General features: G+C 59.3%; 2 protein-coding genes across 7 annotated transcripts; both read right to left on the bottom strand.

The window, feature by feature from the left end:
- Window positions 1–1,642: 1,642 nt before the first annotated feature.
- On the bottom strand, window positions 1,643–10,612 carry HS3ST6 (heparan sulfate-glucosamine 3-sulfotransferase 6). 5 transcript variants are annotated; one of them, XM_086376341.1, is made up of 3 exons: window positions 10,474–10,593; window positions 9,628–9,742; window positions 1,643–2,391 (listed from the first exon to the last, which is right to left on the bottom strand). In XM_086376341.1, coding segments are annotated over exons 2-3 (618 nt in total). In that variant the 5' UTR covers window positions 9,630–9,742; window positions 10,474–10,593; the 3' UTR covers window positions 1,643–1,775. The 5 variants fall into 5 exon arrangements, with proteins under 5 accessions (XP_086232467.1, XP_086232466.1, XP_086232464.1 ...); XM_086376340.1 differs by lacking the exon at window positions 9,628–9,742 and having other exon boundaries at window positions 10,474–10,612; XM_086376338.1 differs by lacking the exons at window positions 9,628–9,742; window positions 10,474–10,593 and adding an exon at window positions 7,352–7,858.
- MSRB1 (methionine sulfoxide reductase B1) lies at window positions 10,432–23,422 on the bottom strand. Of its 2 annotated transcripts, none has more exons than XM_086376385.1 (4): window positions 23,261–23,422; window positions 21,411–21,559; window positions 20,983–21,097; window positions 10,432–10,742 (listed from the first exon to the last, which is right to left on the bottom strand). In XM_086376385.1, exons 1-4 carry the CDS (start codon window positions 23,313–23,315, stop codon window positions 10,699–10,701), a joined length of 363 nt encoding a protein of 120 aa, XP_086232511.1. In that variant the 5' UTR covers window positions 23,316–23,422; the 3' UTR covers window positions 10,432–10,698. The 2 variants fall into 2 exon arrangements, with proteins under 2 accessions (XP_086232511.1, XP_086232512.1); XM_086376386.1 differs by lacking the exon at window positions 10,432–10,742 and adding an exon at window positions 18,825–19,695.
- Between the last annotated feature and the right edge of the window lie 96 nt (window positions 23,423–23,518).

Raw genomic sequence — 23,518 nt, 5'->3', positions numbered from 1 at the left:
AGACCAGGCAGAGGGACGCGCCTCGGAGGGCCTTAAGAGGTTCAGTCAGGCATCTGGTCTTCATTCTAGAAGCAAGAAGGTGGGGAGAAGATTGGAGGATTTTAAATAATAGCATCTGGGTTACTCTGAAGATGCCCTTCTGGCTGCCGTGTGTGCAGAGTGCTCATTGCAGGAAAACAGAAGAGGTGCCCCCGGAGCCGTCCACTCAGGAGGTGGCGAAAGTCTGCACAAGGGTAGGTCCCAGGAGAAGAAGAAACACGCAAGGTCCAGGCTGGCCGCAGGGCCGACGGCCTCCCCTCCTGCCCCATGCCGGCCCTAACTGGACGACTGGGGAGTGGGGCAGAGCTGCCAAGGCGGGTGCTCACCACCCAGCAGGATTCCAGAGCAGGGTGTCACCCCTCCTCATCATTGTGACAAGCCAGCCCTCCCCCACACCCAGATCAGGAGTCTGAGTCTTGGGGGAGGGGGCTGTGGGCACGTCCACACCCATCCACATCTGCCACCGTGTTTCCACCAGCCCCGGCCCAGCCTGGCCATCTGACACGGACCCAAGGACTGGGCCAGGGTATGCCCAGGCCTGGGCCTAAGGGGCCCTGGAGATCATAGTTAGGACAGCTGGCAGGCACCTGACGGACAGCACTATGCCCAGAGGCAGGTGACAATCATTACGGAGGGGGCCCTGGGTTTCTAGGGGAAGACAGACGGAGTGGGGACCCCAGCCTGCCCCAGTCTGGCCTAGCCTGGTTAAGAGCCGAGCTGGCAGCTGGGCTGCAGCTGGGCATTCTTGCTTGCCCATCCTCAGGGAATGAAGTTGGATAAACACCCCAAAAGTGGGGCCCAGAGGGCCGGGGGAGTGGGCGTGGCCTGCAGAATCTGGTGGGCGGGGCCTGTGATGGTCAGAGCCTAGGGGGTGATGCAGGGCTGTGCAGGGAGCTGCCTGGAGGCTGTCAGAAGAACCACTCTGCACACAGGAGTCCCCCACACCCACTGTCTGGAGAGTCCACCAGGTTTCCAGGAACAGGTGTCCACTGGGCATAGGGACACAGAGTGAGCTGGGATCGCAGGTGCATCCTGGAGAGCCACACAGACTCATCTCAGGTGGGCAAGCTGGGGCCTCCGCTTCCCCACCTGGAACAGGGACGGCCCAGCTCGGCCTCCCAGGGCTGAGAAGAGAGCCCGAGGGTGGTCTCCAGAGTCACCAGGGCGGAGCTGTGTGTCACCGAGCGGGCCCCTAACCTCTCTGAGCCTAAGTTGCTCACTTGTGACAAGCAGCCAAGCTCACCGCCCACCTGAAGGGATGGATAAGGATCGAGTTTCTGTCAACTCCTGGTATGAATGGTCCCCGGTCATGATTATCCCCAACCCCAGAGGGTCTGACCTGGTGACTCAGATGGTCAAGAATCTGCTTGCAATGCAGGAAACCCAGGTTCAACCCCTGGGTCGGGAAGATCCCCTGGAGAAGGGAATGGCAACTCACTCAAATATTCTTGCCTGGAGAAGCCTATGGACAGAGGAGCCTGATGGGCTACAGTCTATGGGGTCCCAAAGAGTCAGACACGATTGAGCAACTTTCACTTTCCACTTCTACCTCCAGGAGGTGGCACCTCCAGCCCCACCCTCCAACCCTCAAGGGCTCCTAGAAGAACACAGATGCCAACTTTATTTTGTAAATATTTTTCTCTGCCCAGCGTGTGCCCAGGGTCTGCTCTGGCCGGGTGATGGGCATAAATTAAGGTCACTGAGCTTTCCCAGACAGGGTGTGGGTCCTGGCCCCATCAGTCCCAGCCGAAGTCCTGGCCGGTCATCTGGTAGAACTTGCGGTTGAAGGGCCGGTAGAAGGCCCGCAGGCGCTGGACCACGGACTCGGGCACGCGTGGGTGGGGCCGGCCCTTGGACTTGCCCAGGCAGCGCGGCCGGCCGCTGCCCTGCGCCTTCTTGAGGCAGGGGAAGCCCTTGGTGGCATTGAAGTAGAAGTGCTTGTCCGTGACGACCCGCTTGAGGCCCAGGAAGTCCTGCACACGGCCCAGCTCTCCGGCGGGGTCGCTGACCAGGCGCTCGCCGCTGACGAAGAGGAAGCGGGACAGCGGGAAGTAGCGCAGCCAGTTGTCCAGGTGCTGCGCATACAGGCCGATGCGCACGGCGCTCCAGGCCGTGTCCACGGGGCCCAGGCCGCGGCGGAAGGCCAGGGCGCCAAAGCTGGGCAGGCCCGGGGTCTTGGAGAGGGTCTGCGCGTAGTCGGAGATGGCCCGGGTCACGGGGTTCCGCACGACCACGATCAGCTTTGTGGCCGGGGACATGCTGTGGATGCGGCGTGGGGCCTCCCGTGTCACGAAGTAGCTGGGGGTCTTCTCCAGGGTGATCTGCCCGTCCAGGGTGCGGGGCATCAGGCTCCTGCGGGACGGAGTGTGGAGAGGGGGCGTGAGTGGGTGCTGGCCCTCCTCCCACACTAGATCTGACCCAGGGCCAGTACTAACCTCCCCCGCCAGGGAAGCCCCAAACCTACAAGGTAGCTGAGCCTCCCCTTTGCCCACCCTGCCAGGCCCACCCATCCAAAGTGCCTGCGTGGGCAGCCTGGGGTGTGGACCATGAGGGTGCTCAGCCTTGGGGCAGGCTGCAAGTGGGGCCCATCCTGCAAGGCTGCTCACACCCCCACAGGGCTCAGCTGCACCCCAACCCTGACACGGGTGCCTCTCATCCCAGACCCGGTGCTCATGAGGCCAGGGGCCCCAGGCCTACCGCCCACAAGGCTCCACTTGTCCCCCCAACCCCCGTAGGCCCCTGCACTGTAATTACCCTGGTCACACTCTCATTAAGTGGCTCATGGCGTTCCCTGAATTAGGTCATTAGTTATTGACCAGTGTCCCCAGCAAAGGGCGTCCCGCCTTCCTCTCTGTCACTCCCCCCCATCGCCCCTCCCCACCTCTGAAGGCAGCCCTGCTAATTCTCCCCAACCCGCTCCCCACGTCCCAGAAAGTTGAAAGCCACAGCCCAGCCCAGGACACTGCAGAAGTTAGTGAGGCGGCCTGAGGACCCATCTCAGCCGCCAGGGCTGCCCAGACCCCTCTGGGAACCCAGAGCGCAGGGCCTGCATGCAGCCTTCTCAGCAGTCCCCTCTCTCTGGCCCAGGGCTGGGGGGCACTGATCCTATCCCAGAGCGGGTGAAGCCCCTCCTAGCACCCTGCCTTGGCAGCGTCCCGAGGCCACCCTGCCAACCAGGTAGAGCTGGGTCGGGTGGGGCAGGGTGCAGCGGTGAGGCCAGCTGAGCAAACAGCTCCGAGGGAGGGTAGGGAACTAGGTCAACAGAGGCAGAGGCTGGGACCTGCGCTCCAGAGGTGGGGGGTCTCTGCCCGCTTCTGACAGAGCTGCCCTGCCCCCGTGGACAGCCCCTAGGACTGGCTCCCCCCAGGAGGGTGACAGACAGGACAGAACTGAGGTCTCAACCAGCCTAGTGACCCCCAGACTCAGCTCCGGGGAGGCAGGCTCCTCTTCTGCTCTGCTGGGTGGACAGACACACGAGTTGGGGTACCAGCTTGGAGGATGCTGATGTCAGGACCAGAGAACGTGCACGTGGGAGTCCCAGGGGTCCTGCCACTCCCCCGACACCCCCATTTGGCTCTGGGGAGTAGGGTAGGCAGTGTGGTTGGCCAGCTATGGGAGCTGCCCCCATCCCTTGAAATAAAGCCCTGGGCAGAGCCAGTCTACAGAAGTTATGGGGGACAGTTCTGCTCCCCCACGTCCCAGGAGTGAGCTGGGACTCCTTTCACACCAGTCACTGCCCCATCTATAGACAGGCACACTGAGGTTCGGAGATGAGCAGGAAGTGCTAGGGAGGGCATGGGCCCCCACCCCACCCCTGCGTTGCAGCTGTTGGGAGGCGGTGTCAGCCCGGAATGCAGGTGGGGACTGCAGGGTGAGTTCAAAGAGACTGGGAGTGGGGACAAGGCCCAGGGCCGAGTCCAGGGCTGCAGCCTGGGGTGGCCAGCTCAGGGAACCCCCCTTCCCACAAGAGGGAGGCCAGAAGAAGGGGTGTTCTCCACACTGGACCTCGACGCTGAGACTCACAGACAGAAGCCAGTGCCCACAGACAGCAGCAGCAGTCAGCGGCCCCCACAGGGAGGGAACCAGCCCTGACCGCTCCAGGACCCTCCTCACCGACTGAAACCCCTTTCCATCCGCTTCCTACCCAGGTGCCCAGTGACCCCAGGAGCACCCTCTCTCGTTCCCCAGACAGGCCACCCCGATTCTGAGCAGCCCCATCCCCTCACACCTGGGGGGAGGGGCTGCAAGGAAGCCGGGGAGACTGTGAGGGGCCTTAGCGCCCATTGTTGCTTTCTCTCCAAGGAAGGGGGAGGTGCCCCACTGTGGAAGGGGAATGGGATGGGATGGGGTGCCCACGCTTGCCACACAGCAGCTTGGAGAGCTAAGATCTTTGGGATCAATGACTTGCCCCCCTCCACGGGCCTCAGAAGCCTGTCACCCAGGCAGGCAGGCAGGAAGGAAGGTGGGGATGGGGACTTCTCGGGGGCGGGAGAGAAGGGGGAGAGGATGAGAGGGGCAGGACTCTGACCCCCCACGGCCAACATCTGACGGGCTGCTCTGAGGACACGCGCTCCCTGATCATCTGGTCTGCATTTCCCTGCGGCTTCCATCCAGCCTGTGTGACTCTTCCCCTCTGTCTCTGCCTCAGGACGCCCCTCCGCCTTGGGGGGCCGTCCATACCCCTCTCAGCTCCCTCTCTGCCCCGGACCCCTCTCTTTCTCAGCCTCCCTCCACCTCGGCGCCCCTCCTCTGTGTCTCACACCTCGCCTGGGCCCCATCCCGCGGGCCCTGGGACTCATCAGGAACCAGCTAGGGTTCCCATGTGAAACAGGACAGTGCCAGGAGCCAAGGGGGTTCCCAGACCTGCACCCCTCCTGGTCTGTCTGTTTTTCCAAAATGCCACAGTCAGAGTACAGCCCGCACTTGCCCCCAGACAGGGCACTCCTGCTGAACCGAGATTTTGGGGTGTTTGCATGGCCCCAGCCTCTGCCAGACAGAAGGTGATCGGTGAGTCAGCAAATGGATGAATGAGTGCTGTGTGAGACACTTGAGGGCCCCAGTCCCCAAGGAGGAGGACCCTCAAGAACCTGAGGGAGGAGATGAGGCCCAGGGAGGGGGACTGGTTTGGCCAAGGTCAGCTTTGAGCAGCCCAGGATGCCTGCCAAGGCCAAGGGAAGGGCCCGAGACACCACCTGGTCACAGCCCAGGAGGAACTGGTGTCCCCAGAACTCAGCTGGGGTACTAGCCACTCCTCTGCTCACTGCTCCAAACCACCACCCAGAAAGAGCCCTGGAGGCTGGGTCCAGGGTCCTGAGAGCAGACCTGACCAGGGGTTGGGCATCCTCTTTGCAGCTAGGGAGACTGAGGCAGGGGTGGAATTTCAGAGGCTCACTGCATGCACACGGCTGGCTGGAAGGACAGTCAGGTTCAGGGACACAGGTGTCTGTGAGCAACACAAAGCCCAGCCATGCACGTGTCGGCACCTCCCTTGGAGGGCACGTGGACACATGCCCTCCAGAAGCTCAGGCCTGCACCAGCAGTGAGAGGTCAGCGCTAGCCAGCCCCAAGGGACAGCTCCGGATTAGAGGGGCAGGAGGGACGGTGCCCCTTCCCCCTACAGGGGCTGGGTGGAGGAAGGACTCCTCCTCCACCACTTAAACAGACCAGAACCCCCACCCCCCTCATCTCGGGCCTCAGGGATGCCAGGGGCCCAAGAACCCCTCCCCAAGGCTGAAGACCTGACCCGGAATCTGGGTCCAGCTGGCTTCCTCTCAGGTCCCTTAGGTTCCCCAGACCAGTCCCCCAAAGCTGGAGTGTGTGCCCAGGGAGGGCCCGTCTGGATGGTGGTCTCAAGACCCCCAGCTCTTTGAGAACCCAGCTCTAGATGCCCCTGCAGCCCCTCCCTCATTAGCCAATCAGGGCCAAGCTCTGAGGTTTGCACTTTGGTTACCAGTGTTTCCTTCCCCCGCTTCCCCTCCCCCTTCTCCCTCCCCTCCCCCTCTTCGTCCTGTGCACAGAAGTGGTAAATGAAGGATGCTCTGGGATGCTGGAGCACTGTCAGAGCGGACAGTGGTCTCTCCATAAGCATCGGGAATGCAGGGATTCAGACACTCGGGTCCAAGGATGGACCCACCTCCCCCATCACCACACAACTTCCCAGACCCCTAAAGGCAGCTGTCCTTCAGAGTTCAGGAGCCAGACCCCCAGTTCTCAGTAGGAACCCTGCAAATCCTTAAGTGATTCTGATGCAAAAAGCAAAGATAAAAAGGAGATGGAGGCCAGGTGGAGTCTGGGTGCAGAAAGCCTGGTAAACATGTAGGTCAAGAGTCTGGGTCCTGCCACCCCCCACTCTCCGCTTGTTCACCAGGTGACTGTGGGCAGGGTCCTCGCTGTCCCTTAGGGGCTAGGCCTGGGCTTGGGGATGAGGTGGGTGCCACAGGGAGTGGGGTGACTCACTCTCCATCTGTAAGCTCTCATTTACCCGAAGGAAAGTATAAGACACCGAGGCAGACTTGTGCCTGACCGACAGAGGCAGCAGGCAGGGCCTCACGTTCACTCTTCCCTGTGAACCTCCGCAGGGAGGGGCCGGTGTTTGATCAGCCACCAGGACAGGCTACTTCAGCGGGGGCTGGTGCCCCCCTCATTCCTCCAACCCCCAAAGGTCATACCGGGTGGGAATGAGGGCAGCTACAGAGCCCCATGACATGAAGTTGGGGTCCCAGTTCCCATCCCTGGACACTGACTCAAAGGCACCCTCCTCTTTTGTAAAGACCAGACTTTCTCCAGACCCCCAGGACTGCGGAGAAGGATTTCTCTTTCCAGGATCAGGGATCTTGGGGTGGGAATGGGGTGATAGATACTTCTAGGAGGCTGCAAGGAACCGGGAGGCCCTTCCATAAGGTAACTGACCAGAGTTTAGACAGGCTTTCCTTCCCGGAGAGATGCGGAAGAGAGGCACGATTGAGCACGAAGCATTTCCAAAGCGCCTCAGACTCCAGTGGCTCGAAACTACTTATCAGCCGGAATCACACTCTAGCCCCCTAGCCAAGGCTTTCCCCGGAGTTTTCAAAGTTTCTGGGAGCCCACGGCCACCCATCTTCTTTTCCATAAAATCCGCTGCAGGAAGTCAAATCTCAACCCGCACGCAGGTTGGTCTCAGCCCCAGAAGATACCCTGAGTCCTTGCCCCGGCGCTTCCCCAGCGAGGCCCCTGGAGCGCACCACGCTGTTTCCCGAAGGCACCCGCCAGGAAACCGATGGGGCCGACGGGCCCGGGCGCTCACCGGTACCAGGCGAGGCCGCGCTCGTAGCACCTGTCGAAGAAGTGGGGCTCCGAGCCGAGCGCGCGGATGTCGGGGTGCAGCCGCAGGAACTCCAGCAGGGCGCGCGTGCCGCCCTTCTTCACGCCCACGATGAGGGCTTGCGGGAAGCGCCGCCGGCCGGAGCCACTGGCCACGGGCAGACCGGGCTGCCTGGGGCTGCGGGATGCTCGGGGCGGCTCGGCGCGCGCAGGGGCCGGCGCGGGGACTCGGCCGGCCGGCGGGCAGCGTCCAGGGAGGGCGCAGAGGCAGTAGGCGCCGAGAACGAGCGCGGCGAACAGCAAAGGCGCACGGGACGCCCGAAGCGCTGTCCCGGGCCCTCCCGCGGTGCCCTGGCTGCCCCCGGCCCAGTCGGCCAGGCCGCCGCTACCTGCCATGGGGCCGCACCGCGCCCAGGCCTGCGAGCGCGGGCTGCAGGAGGGCGAACATCCCCGCCAGTGCCGCGCGCAGCCGGCCGGCACCCGACTTCTGCTCTGCGCCCCACTGCCGGGTCTTCTGCGAGCGGGGCGGGACCAGTGCGAGGGCGGGAGGTCCCGCCCCGCCCAAAGGCCCCGCCCCGCCTAGACCACTGCTCTCCCTGGACGCGCCCACTGCTCTTCCCTGGACGCGCCGGCACCCACGGGCGCGACTCGGAGCCTCAGAGACTAGCCTGACACGCCCTCTCGGAGACCCCAGGCCCCAGCCCTCTCGGGATGCGGCGGCGGCGACCGCAGGACGGTGACAGGACTGCGCTGCTGTCCAAAGGACCCGCTCCTAGAGGGCCGATCGCCGCGCGGAGCGGCGCGGCAGGTGCGCGGGCGGAGAAAGTGGGTCAAGGTGGCTCGCGGTTCCGGGCCTGGTGCTCAGAGGGGCTCTGGAAAAGTGGGAAGTCTGCGGCGGGAACCGGGCTCACCCTACTGACAATCGGTTTGCTATTGCCCTACGCCAGGGTCACGCACGGACAGGGCGGTTGGAGACGACTAGCCAAGTTGATTACCATTTTAAAGTCTGGGAGACATGCTCAGGGGAAACAGGCCCAGTGAAATTCAGACCTGTCTCCTGAGCCTTTCCACCTGTCTGTATGTGCAGCCTAGTCCCCTGGTGTCCCCCTGGGATGTCAGTGACCCATCTCTGACGCTGGTGAAGCGGCTGTATTGGAGATGTGGAGGATTCAGGAGACCTACCTGCGCTGGGGAAACCAGAAGGAGAAGGTGTCCTTTGAGAGAGCTTCCTCTTAGGGGCAGGGAGACTCAGGGCCCATCCCAGTAGAGACCTGCTGGGCACTGGACACTCAGGGACTTTTCTGACCCCCCAGGCTCACTAAGCCCCTAGCACAGCACAATGAAGGCCAGCCAGGAGAGGGCGAGCCAGCCCCAGGGACAGACAGAATGGAACCCATGTCCTCCCTTTGCCTGTTCCCCAGCCTTCCTGGCCTCGGGCTGGGGCAGGTGGGCATGAACTCCTCGAAGAGGCCAGGCTTCCCCCAGTCAGTGCCCAGAGACCAACACCCCAGCTTCTGCTGGTTAACGGGCCGCTCCTGGGCCTAATGGTGTCCAGACCTAAGAGCACCCTGGAGCACTTCCCACAGGGCAGGGGCCTCCACTACCCACCTGCAGAGCCAAGGGGTGAAAACCACTGACCAGGGCCCCAGCCCAGTTCCCAGATGCCATACCTGCACCTGCTTGTCAAGGCAAGACTCAGGCAGGAGCCCCGTGGGCGGAGTGTTGGCAAAGCACCATCTCAGGTGCATGCCAGCACACGCAGGGTCACAGGAAGTTCTTCTTCTGGTCTAGCTTAAAACAGGATTTGTTCCAGACAGTCTGGCTCTCGTTAGAGCCGCCCGCTCCACCTGCAGCACCCACCCACAACCTCAGCAACCACTTCTCAGGGCTCCGAACTCCAGCTTTAAACCCTGGTGGCCCCTCTGTCTCCCTGCCCCAGCACAAGCATTGGCTAGGCATTGGCTGTACTCCCTCCTGGGAATGCCTCTCCCTTAGTCCCCGGCCTACACACACACACACACACACACACACCTGTTTGGAGACTTTTCAGGAAGAATTCACCAAGAACAGCAGGACCCTGAACACACTGCAGGTGGGGGAGTGATGTCCAGGGACAAGAGTCTGCTCAGTGTTTGGCAGCTGATCCCCTATCTCCACCCACCACCTGGCTCCCAGGTGAGTTGTCATTGTTCAGTCACTAAGTCATGTCCGACTCTCTGTGACCCCATGGACTACAGCACACCAGGGTTCCCTGTCCTTCACTATCTCCCGGAGTTTACTCAAACTCACATCCATCAAGTTGGTGATGCCATCCAACCATCTCATCCTCTGTCATCTCCTTCTCTTCTTGCCCTCAATCTTGCCCAGCATCAAGGACTTTTCCAATGAGTCAGCTCTTCACATTCTAGGTGGCCAAAGTATTGAAACTTCAGCTTCAGCATCAGTCCTTCCAATGAATATTCAGGGTGGATAGTTATTCCATTCTCCAGGGGATCTTGCCAACCCAGGGATCGAACTCGGGTCTCCTGCATTTTAGGTGGACTCTTTACCATCTGAGCCATCAGGGAAGCCCTCTCAGGTGAGGGATAGGTGCAGATCTGGGGACATCCAGGATGGCAGCCTTGGGATGTTTGTTCACCAGTGTATCCCCAGCACCTCATGGAGCCTGGTACCCGACAGGCACTCAATAAAGACCAGCCAGTGGAAGGATGGGAGTGGAGAGAGAGGCTGAGGAAGGATTTCTAGAGATAATGGTGAGGCAAGCGGCAGGACAGCATCCCAGTCGGCCAGGGGAAGGCTCAGCCTCAGAGAGCACAGTGATGGGAGCCGGGTGGGGAGGCAGAGAACGTGTAGAGCCAAGGCCGTCCCGGGGGAGTGGGTCCCAGCCTCCTCCTCCTCTAGAGCTTGTCCTCAGGCTCCTGCCAGCCCAGACCTCTGGTCCCTAAAGTGGAAAACTCCATCCTGACTCTGAAAGAAGAGCTTCATTGAAACACAATTCCCGTACCATGCAATTCGGCCATCTAATTCGGCCGCCATTCTCAAATTCAACAGTTTTCAGCATATTCACAGTGTTGTACAACCATCACCACAATGAATTCCAGAACATATTAATCACTCCAGAAAGAAATCCCATACCTGTTAGCAGCTCAATTCAGTTCAGTCACTCAGTCGTGTCTGATTCTTTGCGACCCCATGTACTGCAGCACACCAGGCTTCCGTGTCCATCACCAACTCCCAGAGCTTGCTCAGACTCACGTCCATTGAGTCGGTGATGCCATCCAACCATCTCATCCTCTGTCATCCCCTTCTCCTGCCTTCAATCTTCCCCAGCATCAGGGTCTTTTCCAATGAGTCAGTTCTTCACATCAGGTGGCCATATTGGAGTTTCAGCTTCAGCATCAGTCCTGGCAATGAATATTCAGAACTGATTTCCTTTAGGATGGACTGGTTGAATCTCCTTGCAGTCCAAGGGACTCAAGAGTCTTCTCCAACACCACAGTTCAAAAGCATCAATTCTCCCCTCGCTCAGCCCCTGGCCACCACTATCTATTTTTTGTCTCTGAATCTGCCTCTTCTCCACATATCATATATGTGGGATCATACATTATATGACCTTCTGCAGCTGGCTTCTTTCACTCAGCATAGTGTGTTCAAGGGTCGTTTATACTGTGGTGTGTCAGTGCTTCACTCTTTTCATGGCTGCATAATACTCTGTGTGGCTGGACCACGTTCTGCTTATCTATTCATCAGTTGCGCTTTTTCCCACCTTTTGGTTACTGAGAATCATGCTGCTGTGAACGTTTATTTACAAAATCTCATGTGAGCATAAGTTTCATTTATGTTGGGTATATACCTAGGAGTGAAATTGCCCGGTCAAATGGTAACTATTTATCCCTTTATGAAGAGTCCTCTTTCATTTTTTTTTTAACTACATGAAGCTTGTGGGGTCTTAGTTCCCCCACCAGGGATTGAGCCAAGGACAGTGGAAGTGCCGGGTCCTAACCACTGGACCACCAGGGAACTCCCTGAAGAGTCCTTTTGAAGGTTAAATATGGAAGTTTCAGCATCTATGTCTCTGTACTTCTCAACCTCAGGGCTGCTGCCTTCCCTCCTCCCCAGGATGTCTGAGTGGCCCCTCCACCCTGCCTTGCCATCAGAGTCCAGCCCCAACTCACCACTGGCTGTGTGACCTAGGGAGGGTGGATCACCCCCTTTCAGCCACATGGTGAAAAGTCACTTTGGGGACCCAGAAGAGAGTAGGCCATGGGGACTCAGGGCGAGTGGCTGTCCCTGTGCCCTGAGAGAGTGGCTTAACTCCTGCCCTGTCTGGTCACACTTCCTGTCCAGAAAAAACAGGTGTCAACCAGGCCTTTCTGTCCAGTCTGATCTTCCCAGGAGCCCTTTAGCTTTGAGTGCTCCACATGGCCCAATTTCAATTCCCGTTTCACCTCGTCTGGGTCCCCTGCCCAGTCAGGGGCCAGGCAAAAGTCCATCTGCTCACCCTCCCTGGCCAGCCATCAGACATGCAGAGAAGTTGGATCTAATATGGCAGAAGGGCCTGAGCAGGGAGAATGTGGAAGAGGAGGTGGACGGAGCTGGGTCAAGTACACAGCATCCCTGGGGGAGGGCCAGAGCGGGTGACCCCAGGGAGAGAGTCCAGGGAGCAAGGTCGTGGTGGATGGACAGACCAGCCTGGCCTCACAGGTCTATGAGCCAGCTATCCCAGTTGTGTCTGCATCTCCTTCGCAGACGGTAATGATTTCCCTGTGGGCGATTTTGATCTCCATCTACCTCCTCCACCTACCCATGCTCTCTGCAAGGCCAGGGATGGAGTCAGTCTTGATCCCTTCTGTGGCTCCATGCCTAAGCATGGTGAGTGCTCATGAACCTTTGTTGAGTGGCTGAGTGACTGACTCTGCATGTATGTCTGAGACAGTCTAGGTGTGGAGCCCCGCCCCCATGCTCCTCTCCTTCCCAGGCTGTCCCCTCCCCAGCCCAGGCCCCCAGAGGCAGCATTGCAGGGTGTGCAGCTCTGCTCTGGAAAATGATTAATAACACCGTTCAGTCCCTCCCTCCGTGGGGCACAGCTGGGGGAGATTTCACACATGCGGGGCTTCCAGAAACTTCCTCCCTGAGAACCACACCCTCACCCCCCAGACCCACTGCCCTGCAGCCCTCTGGGATTCCTCAGTCTGCAAGGGGAGCCGAGGGGAGGGGGCTGAGGCTGAGGGTGGGCCCAGCTGTCCTTGATTTGTGTGGGGTTTTTCCATTTCAGATGCCGGGTCTGCCCGAGCATATAGAGGATGCGGTTTCCTTCCCGGGGAGGCGCCCCTGAGAGACGTCTCCCCACCTACCCCACCCACCCCCAGAGCCCAGCTCAGTCTGGTAGGGAGCGAGGGCCAGGAAGCCCTGGGGAGTGGGGCACACAGCACAGCACAAAGCCGGCAGCAAGGCTTCTCGGCGATGATGGCGGGCTCAAGCCCAGCTCTGCCCCTCCCAGCGTGTGACCTGGGCAGGTAGCCAGCCTCTCTGAGCTTCACTCTCCTACTTTATAAGGCGGAGATGACACCAGCCCCCACCTCTCTGGGTGCCTGGCTTTTAAGCTCTTTATGATACGGAGGCAGTGGGCATGTGACAGTGACTCTGGCACAAGAAGGGGAGCCCTGAAGGTACTCCCACCCTGGGAGCCCTAAGTACTTCTTAATTTGTCCTCCTGGGGACCAGGCTGGAGAGGAAGGGCCTCCCTAGTCCCAGGGTGTCCCAGGTGGCACTAGTGGTAAAGAGCCCTCCTACCAATGCAGAAGATGCGTGTTCCATCCCTGGTCGGGGATATGCCCTGGAGTAGAAAATGGCAACCCACTCCAGTATTCTTGCCTGGAGAATCCCATGGACAGAGGAGCCTGATGGGCTACAGTCCATGGGGTCACAGAGTCAGACACGACTGAAGCAACACAGCAGCAGTAGCAGCAGGATCTTGTTCCCAGAGACCAGCTAAATGTGAGGACACAGAAGGACAGAAATGCTTGCAGGGCAAACAGGATCCCTAGGAGAAGGGACACTGTGTGTTCACACAAATTCGCTGAGCCTGCCTGTGGCCCTGGGGTTTGCCAGGAGGAGCCAGACCCGAGTCCCGAGCCGGAATGGCCCCAGCTTGCCTCCAGCCACCCCCACCCCTTTCCCTTGGGTCTTCCTGGGGGGCGCAGCAGAAAGAGGCCCATTTGCCACTGGGCCCCTGCTTCCCCAGGAGAGGGCAGGGCTCCAAGTCCAGGACACATAAGTGGGCCCTGCAAACTGCTTCCCACCCACCAGCCTGGCCCAGCTCCATTTATAACAGTCCTCCCAGGCTGGGAGTCCCAGCCTTACAAAGGAGAGGGCTGGTAACAGCCTTTAGACCCAACGTGAGTCTAAAGAGGGGAGAAAGGGGGGCCCACAGAAACAGGACTCCCTCTGTCCCCCCTCCACCTCCTCCATCTTTGCAGCCGTACGCCGGGCTTCTCAGAGCCTTGGGGAAGCCTGCGAGTCATCCAAGAACCCCCACGTTAGGCCACTGGGGCTTTGTGGCCAGGGCTGTCTGTGCCCTGAAGAGGGCCCCCGTGGGCTGAACACATTCCATCAAGAGCTGGGGGCTAGTGCAAGCTCAGGAAGCCCATGCTCTGCAAGGGCCAGGACCATGCTCACATACACACAGGCAAGAGGGGCTTCAGAGGCCTGCCCACCGGCCCCTGCCACCATCCCCTGCCCCATGTGGAGAGCCCCAAGTTTGAACCTCCCTGCACACCAGTGACCTACTCACAGCCAGCAAGGCCAGGGAACAGCCCCCCACGGAGGCCCATGCCCCTCACACCCATCCCCTGCGCTTCCAGGGGAAACACCCCATGCTCACAGTTGGCCAGACAGACGGGCAGACGGGCATTCAGCCAGGCTTGTTCAACTGGGGCTTGGGAAGATCCAGAGCCCAGAGCCCCAGGGTTGAGCATCTTGGACATGTGCCTTGCATTCTGCTCTGCTCCCCTCCAGACACCCCGCTAAGTGGCAGACTCCTTGCTTGGACAGCAGGACCTTCAAGCCTGACCGCCACACCCGCCTCAGAGAACAGTGACTCCGCCCTTGTCCCCCATATGGTCAACACTGTCCTTCCTCTGACACTGGCTTCCCTGTCCTCCCCCAACTTCCAGGTACACCCCAGGGGCTCTGGCCTCAGAGATGGAGCACAAAACACCCCACAACGACCGAGACTAAGGGACCAAAAAGCCACCAGCAGCAGGCAGATGGCATCTCAGGGAGCAGAGCCCATGGGCCCTTCTCCTCTCTGCTCCAGCCTCTAGCAGTGCAGCTGCCAAGCCCTTTGAAGCCAACAGGAGCTTGTAAATGTCCTGACTAGAGATGAAACATGGTAAGACATGAAGCCAGAGGCTGCAACACAGATAATCTCCACCGTTTTACAAGGAACAAGTCACGCCTAGAGACAGGTGCTGGGGGAGCTGAGGGGCTGGGGCGGAAGGAGATTATCAGCAGGTAACCCCCTTCCCGGCAGCCCCCCTCTTGTCTGCTGCCAGAACCTCACCAACCATCTTCCCTGCGCGTCTTACCCCTAAGCTCTTCTAGCAGAGCCCAGGGCCAGGGGTAGGGTGACAAGTGGCCCTGGGGTTCCTGCCTCCTCCAGGCCATGGATACACTCACACAGATGTGTGGTTTATTCATCCTGAGACTATGTGGCCCCCGCAGAGGGAGCAAGCAGAGGCAGTGCGGTTTTATGCACATTCATCTGGTCCTGCCACAGGCAGCCCCCTTTCAGGGCTCACTCTTTGGGGTAGGGAAGGAGATTGTCATTGTTCAGTTGCTCAGTCGTGTCCGACTCTTTGTGACCCCGTAGACTGCAGCACGCCAGGCCTCCCTGTCCTTCACTATCTCCCAGAGTTTGGTCGAGATTCATGTCCATTGAGTAGGTGATGCCATCCAACCATCTCGTCCTCTGTCACCCCCTTCTCCTCCTGCCCTCAATCTTTCCAAGCTGAAGGTCCAATACTTTAGCCACCTGATGAAAACAGCATCACTGGAAAAGACCCTGATGCTGGGAGGGAATGAGATTCCACCATTCTGGGGTGGAATCTGCCTGGTCTAGAGGCCCAGGCACAGGGGGTTTGGGCGCAGATGGTGTGCGTAATATAAACAACACAGTTACGATAAATTAATAACTGTGCCATCACTTGTGGAGTCAGGGATCAAGGGTCAAGCCAGAGAGTGGGTTCTGCGGAGCCTTGGCAGGCAGAGCATGAGGGAACCACTGAGGGAAGTCACCTGGTCTGATGACTATTTTTCAAAGACCACACTGGTGCGGACAGCTGGGAGCTGTCTCTACTGTGTGGGAGAGAAGTGGACAAAGATGTGTGGGAGGCAGAACCTCAGGATTTGGTGCCCCCTCAAATGGTAAAGAATCCTCCTGCAGTGCGGGAGACCTTGGTCCGATCCCTGTCTTGGGAAGATCCCCTGGAGGAGGGCCTGGCAATGCACTATAGTATTCTTGCCTGGAGAACCTCCATGGACAGAGGAGCCTGGTGGGGTACAGATGATGGAATCGCAAAGAGTCAGACACTGAGCAACTAAGCACACAGCGTGGGCCAGCAGGTACGAGAAGGTGTGGAAGGGCCACAGAGAGGAGGCTGGGGCTTCAGAGCAGGTGGGTCCCACCCAAATGCCCTGGAGAAGGGTCTGGGGCTTGGCTGGGGCTGGGAGGGATCAGTCACCACCTTCCCAGCCCCCAGCTCTGTCTGCTTCTGCGGACTCCAGAAGGGGGCACACTGGGCCTCCACTGCTCTCCCAACACCAGAGCATAACCCCTGCCTCCTGCTCTGAAAGCAAGGAGTCTCCACCACTGGGCTGCCAAGGAAGTCTCAACCAGAAACTTTTTCTTTTTTACTATTTATTTATTTCCCTGCACCAAGTCTTAGTTGCCGGCATGTGGGCTCTTTGACCTTGGCTGTGGCATGCGGGTTCTTTAGCTGCAGCACGTGGGATCTAGTTCCCTGACCAGGGATCTAACCTGGGGCCCCTGCATTGGAAGGGCAAGGTTTCAGCCACTGGACCACGAGGGAAGTCTCCCGAGCAGTAACTGCCTTGAAGCCCACCAAATGCGCCTCCGCCGCACCCTCGGACGCCAGCTGGCCTCTGCTCGTGGTGGAGGTTGGGGGGCACTGGCTTGTTGAGCCGGCGCGGCTTGGAGCCGGGACGATGCGGGCGCTGACTCCTGGGTGCGGCGGGGAAGCGCGGCGCGGGCGGGAGCCCGGGGCGGGGACCCGCCCAGCGGTCAAAGCTGCTACCGCAGCGCCCCCGGCGGCGCCACAGGGAAGTGCCGCGCCGCTCAGACCTGCTCAGGCGCTCCTGGGGCCTGAGCGGCCTCTGCCGGTCCGCCCTGCACACGGTCCCTGGGCCCACTCCCTGAGAGGACCTTGAAGACCGGTTGATTCGGAAGGGGATCACAGCGCTACACCCCCCAGCAGGGCCTGGGATGGGGTGGGGGCACGTGGCTGGCTTGGTGGTGACCTTCACCGACCTCTGCCGGTGCCCCCTTCCACGTCCGGCCCCTGCCCACATGCATGCAGGGTGTCAGGGGGTCCTGAGACCTACCAACAGGACCCAAGTAGCACCCTTACCAGGGTCATGGCTCTCCCTGGCACTGGACTTGTCACTCAGAAGAAATGAAACCCTTGGATGAGCAAAAGCCCCAGGCATCATCAATTCAGTCATCTGCTCTGTGTTCATTAAGCCCAGTCTCCAGGCTTCCCAGGTGGCGCTAGTGGTAAAGAAACTATCTGCCAATGTAGGAGATATAAGAGACTCAAGTTCAATCCCTGGGTCGGGAAGATCCCCTGGAGGGGGGCATGGCAACCCACTCCAGTATTCTTGCCTGGAGAATCCCATGGACAGAGGTGCCTGGTGGGCTACAGTTCCCGGGTCGCAAAGAGTTAGACACGGATGAAGCGACTTTGCATCCACTCACACCTCCAGGCTGGGGATCAGCAGAGTCCCACTGGTCCCCTGCCTGAGGTGCCCTGCCCTGCCAATGCCCAGCCCTGCTGGCTGGGTTTGACAGAGCAACCGGAGCTGTCTGCCCCTGAATGCAACCCTTGGCTCAAAAGGCTGTGTCCCGGGACCTCCACCTGGCAAAGAAGCAGGCACGGTAGGCGGCAGAGGGGGATGGGCTCTCAAAAAGCCTTTTGTTTCTCAAGAAGGAACTGCAGGGGCAGGCCAGAAGTTGTGACGCAATCCTTCAGGGGGGTGGGGTGGATTTATGATTCCCCCAGCCCTTAGTAGAAACGTTGTCAGGGGCCATCCACTTCCAGGTTCGCAGTATGACGGGACCTTGGGGTCCTGGTGCTCACCCTCCTCACTCCCCTCCTCCCAGAGCACTGCTTGCCAGCCCCCAGTTACCACCCTGTACAAATGAGCATGGGGCCCCTGGGGTGCAGGCATCAAGCACTGCCACTCACAGCTCCCCTACAAGTCTCACCATCCCCAGGCCCAGCCCTCCAGCCCACTGTGCTATAGCTCTGAGCCCAAGGGGCAGCCACAAGGGCGTGGCCTGGACACATGGGCCCAGCTTGCCCCAGGAGGCCAGCTTGCTCTTGGGCCAAGTTCAAGCTCAAGGGTCACCCTAGCCAGGATGCAGAGCCAGGAGTGCTGGGAGAAGTGAGCAAAGTCCAAGGTCCTTCCTGGCTCTGGAGCCCAGAGGTTCCTGCTGACCACTCAGCTGGCTCTGATTCATTCAAAGGGTTCTGGGCATGCAAACTGGCTCAAGGGCTTCCCAGGTGGGCTCAGTGGGTAAAGAATCTGCCTGGCAATGCAGGAGACAGAGACGTGGGTTCCATCGCTGGGTCGGGAAGATCCCCTGGAGGAGAAAATGGCAACCCACTCCAGTATTCTTGCCTGGAGAATCCCATGGGCAGAGGAGCCTGGCAGGCTACAGTCCATAGGGTCACAAAGAGTCAGACATGACTGACTGACTTAGCACAAACTGGCTCAAGCCTGCGAATTGACAGAGGGAGTCTAGTGTCTGTCTTTATGATTCAAGTTAGATTTCTGCTCATACAGGGCTTCCCAGGTGGCGCTAGTGGTAAAGAACCCACCTGCTAACGCAAGAGATATGAGACGCAGGTTCAAGCCCTGGGTCAGGAAGATCCCCTGGAGGAGGAAATGGCAACGAGGAAATCATCTTTATGATTCAAGTTAGACCTCTGCTCATACAGATCAAGTGAGACCAGACTTCCAATCTACTTCACTTTGAGAAGCACCCTGCCCAACTGGCCGACTCTGTAATTCTGTGTGAGTCAGATTATTCTGACAGCTGCTTTGACTCTGTTGACTGGCACAGTGAGCCACCATTGGCCCTGCTGCCCTGGGACCCAGTGACTCCCATGCATTCCAGGCTTCCAGTTCAATGACAGCAGCTCTCCTGTAATTCCTGATGTTGTTAATAAAGACAGCAAGCCTGGGTTCCATTTGTTTACTGGTCTCCTGATTACTCTAGAGAGGATTCAAGGTGGAAGGGGCTTCACTCTCCTCCCCCCACCCCCACCCCCACCAATGGCAGGTGCCTCAGAGCACATGCAGTGAGGTTCGCTCACTGTCTACTGGGAGGGGTTAATGGGAAGCTGTGAGCTCAGGGTCCCCAGCCTCACACTGTCAAGGTGATGAAGCAATAGCTGCTTTCCTAAGCCCGAGTGAGGCAAGCCGCATCTGCACAGATGGCACAATGGGGTTCGGGATTTCTCCTCCTGTAACCGAGGTCAGAGTCCATCCCCTCCGCCTGCTCCCCCAGCAGGTCACGGGTCATCACCACTCTGGCTGCCTGCAAGGGTTAAGCCAGAGAGAATCATAGAGTGACTGGGCTGGGGCAGCTGGCAGGGCCACCCCTGTCTGCATCCTATCTCCTGGCACAGCCTGGAGAAGGTGGGCAAGAGCTTTGGTGAGGGCGGAGCCATCTCAGGGCTGGGCCCCATGGGGTGAGTCCAGAGAGGCAGCGAGGGGGCAGTGGGCTGAGAGGAAAGGAAGGTGGGGCTTGCAGCATCATCCAAAGAGAGACCAGGCCTGGAGTCCACACCCCGAGACCCTGTGTGAGCCAATAGCAGGGCCTGTCCTGGTAGCCGAGTGTGAGCCTTCTTCTCTTCCCAGCAAGAGCCTGTTCAGAGCCAAGGGCTCGGGAGTCTTCCTGAGGTTTCAGCTACCCCTTCTCCCAACCCTGACACCCCTGCTCTGAATGTCTGCGGCTCCATGACCGAGGTGGGTGGCATCAGACAGTGTCCACCTGATCTGGGTATGGGCAGCCTGCCTACTGTCCCTGGGAGGTGGAGGTTTCTTCGGCTGAAAGAAATGAGGGAGGAGAGAGAAAAACAAGTCGCTGTTAACAGGTCTGCCACCACTCCCTGGGCTACCCCAGTGTCTCCAGCCTGCAGCTCAGGGAGGCCAGGAGGACCCAGACCCCTAGCCTGGGGACGTCTGTGTGCCCGGTTCATCCGCTGAGACTGCAGGATAACCCAGAGTCTATCCTTCCTCCACATGTCCTGGAGGACAAATAACTACAGAAGGACAAGGTATTGTCAAACCTTTATCACATGCTGGCCCTTCCAGACACCTTCACTTAACCGCCACGGTGAGGGAACAAGCAGGTGCTATTAGCAACCCCATTTTACAGAGGATAAAACTGAGACTAGGAGGACTTCCCTGGTGGTCCAGAGGTTAAGACTCTGTGCTCTCACTGCAGGGGACCAGGGTTCGATCCCTGATTGGGGAACTGGATCCCACATGCTACAAGTAAGAGTTTATATGTCACAACTGGGACCCAGAGCAGCCAAAGAAATAAATATTTAAAAAACAAAAACTGAGACTAGGGGCTGGCCACAGTCCTATGGGCAGCAAATGAAGAGAGGGAATTGAGCTACAAAGAGTGCAGAGAAGTTCAGAGGGTGGTTGGGGAGGCAGAGAGCAGAGGGCCAGAGAGGAGGCTGAGCTCAGATAGTGTTAGTTGCTCAGTCGTGTCCGACTCTTTGCGACCCCATGGACTGTAGCCACCAGGCTCTTCTGTCCATAGGATTCCCCAGGTAAGAGTACTGGAGTGGGTTCAGGCCTGACCCAAGGATCAAACCCGGGTGTCCTGCATTGCAGGAGGATTCTTTACTGTCTGAGCCACCAAGGAGCTCAAATAAAATGCACACAAATGAAAAATGGCCCCTAAATATCTACCGATGATGAATACTGCCAACACAAGCACACATTTACTAGCTCCTACTGCATGCCAGGACCCAGCGCACTTAGGGCAGCCAGTCTCAACAGGCCTGGGAAGGAGACTCTGCCATCACGCCCACTACACAGAAGAGGAGGCGGCTCAGACAGGCCAACAAGCAAGCCTGCAGCCACACAGCCCTGGTCCTCAGCCTTTGTGCTGCCCTGCATGTGACCAACCAGCGTGGGAGGCAGGACAGCTGTCTTTTGTCCCTGCCCCGCAGCCACCCTCCAGTGGCCCTGGACAGAACCTGGGTGGCGTGCTTTGGTGCCCCCACCCTTTGTCACCATAAATGAACAAGAACTGTGTACCCTTGGGCCTCTAAAGTTTACACAGGCCTGTGCCCAGGTGCCAGGAAGCAAACGCACCTTTAGGGATAAACTTCAACGAGCTGCTGAAAATTCAGAAGCGGGACTGTCCGCGCTTGGGGCCATCGTTCAGGAACTCATGGCCCAGCCCGTTGCCACACCTGCCACAGGATACCTGGGGAGACAAGGCAGCCATAAAAACAGCTACAGCCACGGCCCCCGCAGTGGGGGTCCTCACACCCATTTCCCAAGGCAACTGCTGTCGGCCCCATCTCACAGCCTCCCCGGAAAGCTGTCGTTTCCCTGTCCTCACCAAGACCCCAGGGTCACCCAATAATTTGGGGTGGCAGCTCCCCAGCTGAGGCCAGAGGCCTGGAATAGACAGACGCTAGGCCCCCGCAGCTGAGGGGGAGCAGCAGGAAGGGGGGCCTGGTTCCGGGTCCCCCTGACCAACACCCCTCCCCTGCCTCCCTGCTGCTACCACTCACCTTTATGGCTCCAGGCCGATTGTGCTCTGGCCGCTTGGCCACACTGTCAGCATGGATGGTCTCAGTGAACGCCGGCCATGGGGATGAGTGTGCGTACTTGGAGCGGCTGGAGAAGAGCTCATAGCCACACTTGGCACACACGTAGATACCTGGGGCGGAAGGGAGGCAAGAGCAGAGATGCTGGCTCCAACACCTCAGGGGAGAGCTCCCAAATCCTGGGCGAGACCCCAGGAAAGGACAGCAGGACCCGGGTTACTAGGTGGGCTGCACATCCTCCCCATGTACCCACCCACCACCCACAGGCCTGGACATCAACTCTGTAGGGGAGACACGGCATGGAGTTCATGTTGAATGGTTCTGAGCCTGTGCCAGAGACCAGGAGAGTCACTTTTCACACTTATCTCACTGGCTCTTCTTAACAACCCTGTGACGCAAATGTTCCCATTTTACAGATGAGGAAGCTGAGGTGCAGGCATACAAAACATTCAGCTACAGGGTGTGCAGCCAGGAAGGAACTCAGGCAGTCTGATGAGGACACAGCTCTGCCCCCCAAACACGCAAACAGGCCCCACCACCACTAGCCCACCTCCCTTCCCATGTGGCTGACCCTCTGCCCAAAGAAGCCTTGAGCTGGATGCCCAGCCTCGGGCCTGCTCTCCAAACAGGAAAAGAAAGATCCCAGCAAAAACACTTCCGGTCCAGACAGAGGGCCCAGGAAGACAGAGGGGCAGGGAGCAAAATGGGTTAAACTATCCCCAAAAGATCACTTTGAGGGGGGGAAAAAAGGTTGCAAAATTGACTTGCAGAACAGGAAACTGCTTGGGGGTCCCTCAAGGGGTACTGAGTCACCTTTTGCCCCCTGCCGGCCTAGAGACAATCTACCCTAGAGTCCATGACAACTCAGCGTTTACCAGTAATTTGAGGAAGAAAAGAGGAACCAGGAGGTACTGTGGAAGTGAGGTTTCTAGTGTGGCTGAGTACCCGGAGGACAACCCCAAGTCCCACAACCAGAGGGTCCTATGTCGCAGCTGGCTCACAGAGATGCCAGGTGTCACAGCCCAGCCCCCTAGAGAGTTGACACCCAAGAAACCCCGCCCCGGGGTAGGTCGCAGCTCTAGTCTTGCCTGTGGACATATTTTTACCAAATTAGTCCATGACCAGGCAGCACAGCCCAGAATGTGATTCACCTGGATCTCTCAAAGCCTGGGGCCAGGGCTGAGGGTGGGCCATGCCCCAACCAACCACTCACCACCCCTCTCCCCCACCTTCCACCCCTCCTGGCTGGCCCAGGCTGTCCAGTCAAACTTGACTGGCCATTGGCAGCCTGGCCTGGTTACCCAACCCTGGGCCCCCTGAGAAGGCTGGGGAGGCACCCAGACAGTTACATTTGGATCCCAACGGGACATTCTGTGCTTTCCAGCTCACCCCGCAGGTCTGGGGAACTGCGGAGGAGAAAGGGCTGGGGTCATAACCGGGCGATGCCCCAAGGAAAGGGAGCCAGTCACAGGAGCTGCCCCCCTGGACAGGACCTTCCAGCGAGTCCCTCTAAAGTCCCGATCCTGACCCGGATACCCCGAAGGGCGTCGCCACCCGCGTTTACCCTGACCGCACAGATTTCCGCGGAAAGGGCCACGATCGCAGTCAAGGCCTGTGCTCTCTCCAGTGTCTCCCTCCCCTCGGGTACCCCTACTCTCCGGGCCCCTCAGACTCCTCCCTCCTCCATATCGCCTTTGCTCCGCATGCGCTCCTCCCCGCGCGGCCACACTCGTCCCGTGTTCCTGGGGCTCCACCGCCACCCGGAGGGCGGCGACGGCCCGGCCTGCTGTCCTCCCAGAAGTTAAAGATCGTACCCGGCTCAAAGTGGTTCTGGAAAATCTCGCCCCCGAAGAAGCTGCAGAACGACATGGCGCCGGAAGGACGGCCGCACACCCACCGCCTCCGACGGATCCGAGGCCAGACTCAGGATCCGCCGCTTGAGTCCGCCTAGCGAGAACCAATCCCTCTCTGACCCCACCCGGCCCAGGAGCCCCGAGGCACAACTCCCCCAGGCAGCCAATCACGTCCGGGAATGCGAGACACCCTCTCAGGGCCTGCCTCCCACTGCCCCG

Source organism: Bos grunniens, chromosome 25, assembly GCF_055505025.1.
Source record: "Bos grunniens cultivar Pamir isolate PY7600 chromosome 25, Bosgru_T2T1.0, whole genome shotgun sequence".
Classification (NCBI taxonomy): domain Eukaryota; kingdom Metazoa; phylum Chordata; class Mammalia; order Artiodactyla; family Bovidae; genus Bos; species Bos grunniens.
Note: the sequence above shows the minus strand (reverse complement) of the source record. Positions and strands in the feature narration are given on the sequence as shown.